Raw genomic sequence first — 6,371 nt, 5'->3', positions numbered from 1 at the left:
AGGTTCCTTCTACACTGTTGCTGACACTAAGTCTTTTAACACTTTTTACATTATAAATACTATTTATTTTATATAATAGTTCTTTAGTTTTTTAACTCTTCTTGTATCCTTTTTGTTCCTTACATAATATCCTGTCTTGGTCTATTGGAATATAGTTGGTGAAAGGGCTGTAAGCTTAATTTACAGTTAGAGTGTACTATTAACTTAGAGAACACATTCTTTAATAAAATTCTTTATACTCTTATTTTGACTCACTTAAATATAAGTATAAAACTAAGAGTAAACCTTTCCTCGTATTGATAATTTGCTATTCTCTAGCTATTATAGACTACCACCTTCATACATGTAAGAACTGTAGGATAACTAGAACAGAAAAAGACTAGAAAAAAGCCGAGAGTAAACTACAGTGGACTAATCCGGAATTGAACCGGACCCCTCTCGCAAACTGCATTACGTAATGCTAAGCGAGCGTGATAAACCAACTACACCATTAGCCCCTGAAACATACTCCTAACTAAACAAACTATGAATGCTCTTTCTTCTTGTGACAAGATACAGTTCGCATGACTGTAATACTGTATATTTGCATCATCCTTCACACCTCTCGCTTTCTTCTAAGACCTAAACACAATAAGACTTTGCGAAGCTATGAGACCTCCATCATCATCGATTTAAAGCACAAAACGCAATATAGGAAGGTCAACAATGTTGCATAAGTATCCAAAAAGGCTGTCAAAAACATATCGGGAATCATCAATCACAATTAGAAACAAAGTCCGGTATTCAGTCAGTGTTCATCGCCTCTCCCTCATCTTAAACCACACAATCCCAATCACACCTAGTCCGAACCCAGCAATGAACGCAAACAACACGAGCACGTCTCGGTAATAGTTGTTCACTCCGAAGCCGAACAACTATCGATACACACGTATTGGTCAACGGCGAGACATGCAGAGATAAAAGGGTACCCACCAACTGCATGATCAAACTCGCGCTCACATTCACAGGTACACCCTGCAACGTATCCTCAATCATCAACCCGGACCCTACCTCGTTCACCGAAAGCGCCTCAAGTGTATACTTCAACGGACATAACCACTGTAACCACCTCAACACTGGAGGGATGTCTCCTAGGTGTACGAAGAACCCTGCAAACGTCATTTGGTAGAGTGCTGTGAGCGCACTAAGGAGAATGGCGACGCCCCCGTTTTGGAAGAGACATGCAAGGAGGAAATTCTATCAATGATACAGTTAAATTAATTTAACGCAGGGTCATGTGGAGGGATGACAAGGACGTACGAAGAGAGTCATTGCTAGAGAATACAAAACGAGGATGAATAAGAACTTGAAGAAGTGAGCCGGATCGGGAGCGAGACCCGCCATCCAATACGTCCTGTTTAAAAAGACTTGTCAACACTACACGCCGTGACACAAAACATGAAACTTACACAGAGGAGACTATGATAGTAGGTATAAGTCGAAGGGGTACAACATCAAAGACGAGTCGTGAAAGTAGCCAAGCAGTAGGTCTACAAAATTTCATTAGAATGGACTTCACACTAGATACTTTACCTGGCGTACCTATAGTACATATTCGATCTCTCTCGCAAGAACAGCGGTCGATTCTCAACAAGGTTATACAGCGCGCTCAATGACGAGAACGCGATCAGGGCTCCCTGTATGGAAAGTTAGTATCTATTTCTTAGACATGCAGATCTGTGCAGTTCCTTACCAGGAAGAACAAACACCCGACGCGCGACTGGAAGCCAGCGATAGTAATGCCAGTATTGAAGTACAGGCCACCACAGAAGACACCAAGTACGCAGGAGATACCAACGTGCGTAAGGAAAAGCGTCTTATCTCTACAAGCGACAGAGTCATTAGTCCATGCGTATGCATTAGATGACGTCAAGCATACCTCCGCAGGATCTTCCACTCCCGTCCAGATAACACCTGAAGCTGCGTCAAAAACGTCGCAGCATACAGTGACCCTCTCCCCCTACCAGCCCCAGCCCCTCTCCGCATCCACAGCCTCCTCTTCTCCCCAACCACTTCACCCTTCTCCAACTCCGCAGGACTACTCGCCCCAGCACTCGCACCCTCACTCTTCTCCGACTCTGCCACTTGCTCTCGCTGCTCAACTTCCCTATTCTGTTCTTCGGGTCTCTTCTGCATCGCAGACGACGAGAACAAAGACGGGTCGGGGTCAGACGCAACGTCCAACAAATGTTCCGCAACATTATACCCCTCCGGCGGAGCCTCCACACCCATCCTCGTAAAATGCTCAAGCGGTCTCAATCCTCCAGGACCCTCGTACAACGCTCTCCCATGCGCCAATACCATAACACCATCAAAGATATGATACAGCTTACTACTCGGCTGATGTACACTCGCAATTACCGGAATTGGTTTTTCCGGATCGTGCGCTACGTTGCGAAGAACGTCTGCTACGCGCGCGGCGCTGACTGAGTCGAGACCTGACGTAGGTTCGTCGAGGATAAGTGCGGAAGGTGAAGAGACGAGTTCGAGACCAATGCTGACACGTCGCATCTCACCGCCTGAGATACCTCGTCTATCTGACGAGCCAATACGTGTATTCGCAACAGCCGTAAGGCCAAGTTGTTCCATAACCTCTTCCACACGAGCACGTTTCTCGTTATACGACATAGATTCCGGCAAGCGCAACTCTGCGGCGAACAAGAGTGCTTCACGAACTGTGAGCGTTGCAGGGAGTACATCTTGTTGCGGTACGAACGCAATACGCGCGTTTGAGGTAGTAACACCACCACCAGATGAACGCGAGATCGATCCAGAAATAACGCCTGTCTTCTGTTTCCCTGCAAGGATCTCAACAAGCGTCGTCTTTCCCGCACCCGAAGGTCCCAAGATCGCCATCATCTGCCCCGGTTCCACACGTCCACTCACGTTATCCAGTATAACTTTTTCGTCTGTATATCCGTCTGCAGAGTTCCACTTCCGCCGAGAGGCGCCAAAAAGGCCCGTAGTCGGAACGATATAAGAAACGTTCCTCCACGAAATTGTAACTCCACCATCTTTAAACGCTCCAGAGAACCCCTTCCTTGCTCTTCGTTGCTGAATAGCACCAAACAGCAAGAACAGAATCGCAAGTAACAATAGCGCTCCTACAACTGCAAGTCCGGCAATAACACCTCCGCTCAAGCTTTTACGCGTATCTTCCGTCGTAGCGCTCGAGGGGTTCGAAGTGTCTATGACACTTTGCGCAACGCATTCTCCGAAGGAACAGTCTGAGAGTGAAAGCCCATTCTTGCCGAAGAGTCCGTTCAGGACGGCTTGTTGGAAGCCACATGTTGTTGTTAATGACCCGTTTGCTGGTTGTTGGCATGATATCGTTAACGTTCCTGAAAGACTGTCAATGGTTGGTTTAATATTAGTTCCCTGAAAAATAAGATAAAAAGATATTCTCTCTCATAAGTCATTGAAGAAATTGCAACGTGAACAAAACGTACCCCACCACCACAGAAAGTTGTATTTGTCCGACAATTGCACTGCAAGTCCGAACATTGATAATTTGTCGAGTTATCATCTGCGATGGACTGTGCACAAGAATCCGCCGTGCAATAGAACTGCTCTACACCATTGTACCACAGTTGAGCATATGCAGATCCTGCTGAACCGAAACCAGTAACATTAGGCAACGGTGTTAATCCAGGTTGCAGAGTTCGTAAGATGTTAAGGTTTGAAGTCCCGGGGAAAATTGCTTGTAACGTCGGGTTCTAATTGAATTAAATTAAGTTCACTAAATTATTGAACTATAATCGGAAAGCGTAGCAGACTTACGACGACATTACAACTCATCTGTCCCGCCGCCTGGACCGTCGGCTCATTATTACACACAAGCGTGTTATTCTGGCTACCAGTCAAGCTGCTCGCGGCATTCGAATTCCCGCCAGCATTTGCAAACGCAGTCTGGCATGCCGACGCGCTCTGACAGACATTGCATCCGAAGCCTCCCCATCCAGATTCACAAGAACATCCTGAGCTAGTTAAGTTGGAGAAAGACGTTGTATTTCCTTGTGAGAGGTTTCTGCTTGATCCTTGGAATATATCGCCCCCGCAACTGGGCTCAGAACATGTTGGACCACCAAACCCGGGCGGGCAACTACAAGTGGAGCCATTCTGGACGCCATAGTTCTCGCACGTTGCCTGTGCTACAACTCGGCCGCTCCAAGCTAAGATCAATAGCAGAGAGGAGAGAGCGAACATGGTGGAAGGGAGGAGGGTGGGTGTTATGCCATGGAGGAAGTGGAAGGGGTATAAGAAGGATTTGCTCGGTGCAGGTAGAGAGACTAGTTAGTGAGATATTGATAGAAGTGATCGGCGCAGTGCCAGAGTTGGTCACCGTTGTGTCGTGCGACTCTCCGACGTACTACTGCTTCCCGCTCTTCCTTCTTGCCTCTTACCACTTCATTACTTACCGCCGACGTTGCTTGTTCTGCCACTCTAGACGACAATGGCAACGCGACTTGACTACTCCTCCATCGACAGTCCATCAAAGTTCGTCGAACTCACAGCATGATTCAAACCTCGCACTGATGAACACGGTCTACAGATGGAGGAACTTACCCCCTCCCCCAGGCTTTGCACAACTTCCATCATCCGTGCGTTACTTATCCGAAGACTTCTACCCATGTGCAACACACTTAGCCGTATTTCCTCCATTAATCCTCAAATTCCCCTCAGTCATCCAAATCAACGGCAAAGTCGTCATCTTCCTCATCCATGACTACCTCCGCAGAGCCATCCTACACAGCACTCAAAGAGAAACGCGCTTGGGATCTAGCGATATCACCCGCGAAACAACTCCCAATGCAGGCGTTCATGCTCTACATGTCTGGCGGAGGAGTGCAGATCTTCAGCATGGGCATCGTCTTCATGCTCCTCTTCTCGCCGTTCAAGAACCTCGCGAACATTAATTCAGGTGCGTGTTCCTTTTCGTGTTTCATACGCGCTTCGCGAAGTCCGGCAGCTAACGTTCCTTTTTTTGCCGGCTATCGCGTGTGGCTTACTTCTTATGATTTCCCCTACTGGATTCATCGTTGGTTTCTGGTGATAAGTCTTCGCCCAGTTCGCTCCATCAACGTCAGACGCACGTGCACTCACGACGCTTCCTTTGCAAAAATCGGTATATTTCCTCTGTAATGCTCTCACTCTTGCTTTGGGCATATGGAAGTGCCGCTCTATGGGGTTATTACCTACCGGTACTGGTGATTGGCTAGCATTCGAGACGAGAGGCATTGTGAGTACTCAAACACTCAAAGTTGACACCAATATCAGAAAAGCTAATGATTATTGTCGGAAGTCACCAGAGATCTCCTTACAATAGATGTTTATATCTTATACCATGCAAGAACTGTACTTAATTCGATCATTCTTGGCGCAAATTTGCACAATCGCAATAGGCAGTCCTTTCATAATGCCATGCGCATCAGTACCGTGAGTTACTGAGCTACAAAAGCTAATTCTGCTTCTGTGTCAAACCTCGAAGAACGAGAAGACAAGATACCATTACTATTCCATACATACGCGTGCTCTTCCTGACACTTGACAGCGTTCGTCGTGCCCACGCAAACCAAGCGTATGGTTCGCTGATCAAAGAAGCCTCATCCTGTCTCACTGTCAAAGCTTGAGAAGCAGGCAAAAGAGAATGGAAGCTTGGTATGACTGTGTGGCATAGCGACTTGCACCCTGCATAATGCCTGACTAGCATTTCTAGGCCCTGCTTGGTTCAACTGGTTGCACAACCATTGCCTGCCAAATATTCAATTATTAGTTGTGTGACCAGTAGTTGCAAACCATTAAACATTAAACATGCTTGGTAGCATGTCTGGTTCAGTAGTAGTGTTACACTTATTGTTGTGAGATTCAGAGATAGTACTGAGCCTAGCCATGACAAACTTGAACACTAGCACAGCTGTGTCAGATCTGTTGCTAGTACTGAATATAATAGTAGTAGTAATATACTATGAATTTTCCACATATTCAGCAGCCTTATTGGATGACAACAGAGGATAAAGATCCTTGAGGAGAGAGAGGAACTTGTTTGTTACAAATTTCAGTCATTTCAGATAAGGTCTAAGACTCTAAGTAATGTTGATCCGAAGTAATAAAAGAGAGGGCATTATAGTTGAATATTCCAAAGTATTGTGGCATAATTTTTGTCTTAAAGTGTAGAGATGGAGAAGCAGCATTTCTAAGCAAGACACTAGTGATCCAAAGCCTTGTCCAAACATGGGTATTCAAGTCAAAAAGTCGAAGTTGTGTTAATAATTGTTGCTTTCTGTGCTGATACGCCTGATGCAGGTGAAGGAAAGTTCACAAATACAAAAAGG

General features: G+C 46.0%; 2 protein-coding genes and 1 non-coding gene across 3 annotated transcripts; 1 reads left to right on the top strand and 2 right to left on the bottom strand.

Moving 5' to 3' along the window:
* Positions 1 to 407: 407 nt before the first annotated feature.
* FOMMEDRAFT_t17 lies at positions 408 to 497 on the bottom strand. The gene has a single exon. It is a non-coding gene; the product is annotated as a tRNA-Ala (tRNA).
* A 169-nt stretch (positions 498 to 666) lies between these two features.
* FOMMEDRAFT_18416 (uncharacterized protein) lies at positions 667 to 4,297 on the bottom strand. Its single transcript, XM_007264355.1, has 9 exons — positions 3,820 to 4,297; positions 3,489 to 3,755; positions 1,919 to 3,417; positions 1,733 to 1,862; positions 1,582 to 1,676; positions 1,449 to 1,529; positions 1,300 to 1,393; positions 973 to 1,236; positions 667 to 914 (listed from the first exon to the last, which is right to left on the bottom strand). The coding sequence occupies exons 1-9, from the start codon at positions 4,243 to 4,245 to the stop codon at positions 795 to 797; spliced, it is 2,976 nt and encodes a 991-aa protein (XP_007264417.1). The 5' UTR covers positions 4,246 to 4,297; the 3' UTR covers positions 667 to 794.
* Positions 4,298 to 4,492: 195 nt separating this feature from the next.
* Positions 4,493 to 5,416, top strand: FOMMEDRAFT_166505 (endoplasmic reticulum protein; the record flags this gene model as incomplete). Its single annotated transcript, XM_007264354.1, has 5 exons — positions 4,493 to 4,536; positions 4,592 to 4,640; positions 4,723 to 4,960; positions 5,097 to 5,278; positions 5,342 to 5,416. The coding sequence occupies 5 exons, from the start codon at positions 4,493 to 4,495 to the stop codon at positions 5,363 to 5,365; spliced, it is 537 nt and encodes a 178-aa protein (XP_007264416.1). The 3' UTR covers positions 5,366 to 5,416.
* Between the last annotated feature and the right edge of the window lie 955 nt (positions 5,417 to 6,371).

This window comes from Fomitiporia mediterranea, assembly GCF_000271605.1.
Source record: "Fomitiporia mediterranea MF3/22 unplaced genomic scaffold FOMMEscaffold_3, whole genome shotgun sequence".
Lineage (NCBI taxonomy): Eukaryota > Fungi > Basidiomycota > Agaricomycetes > Hymenochaetales > Hymenochaetaceae > Fomitiporia > Fomitiporia mediterranea.
Note: the sequence above shows the minus strand (reverse complement) of the source record. Positions and strands in the feature narration are given on the sequence as shown.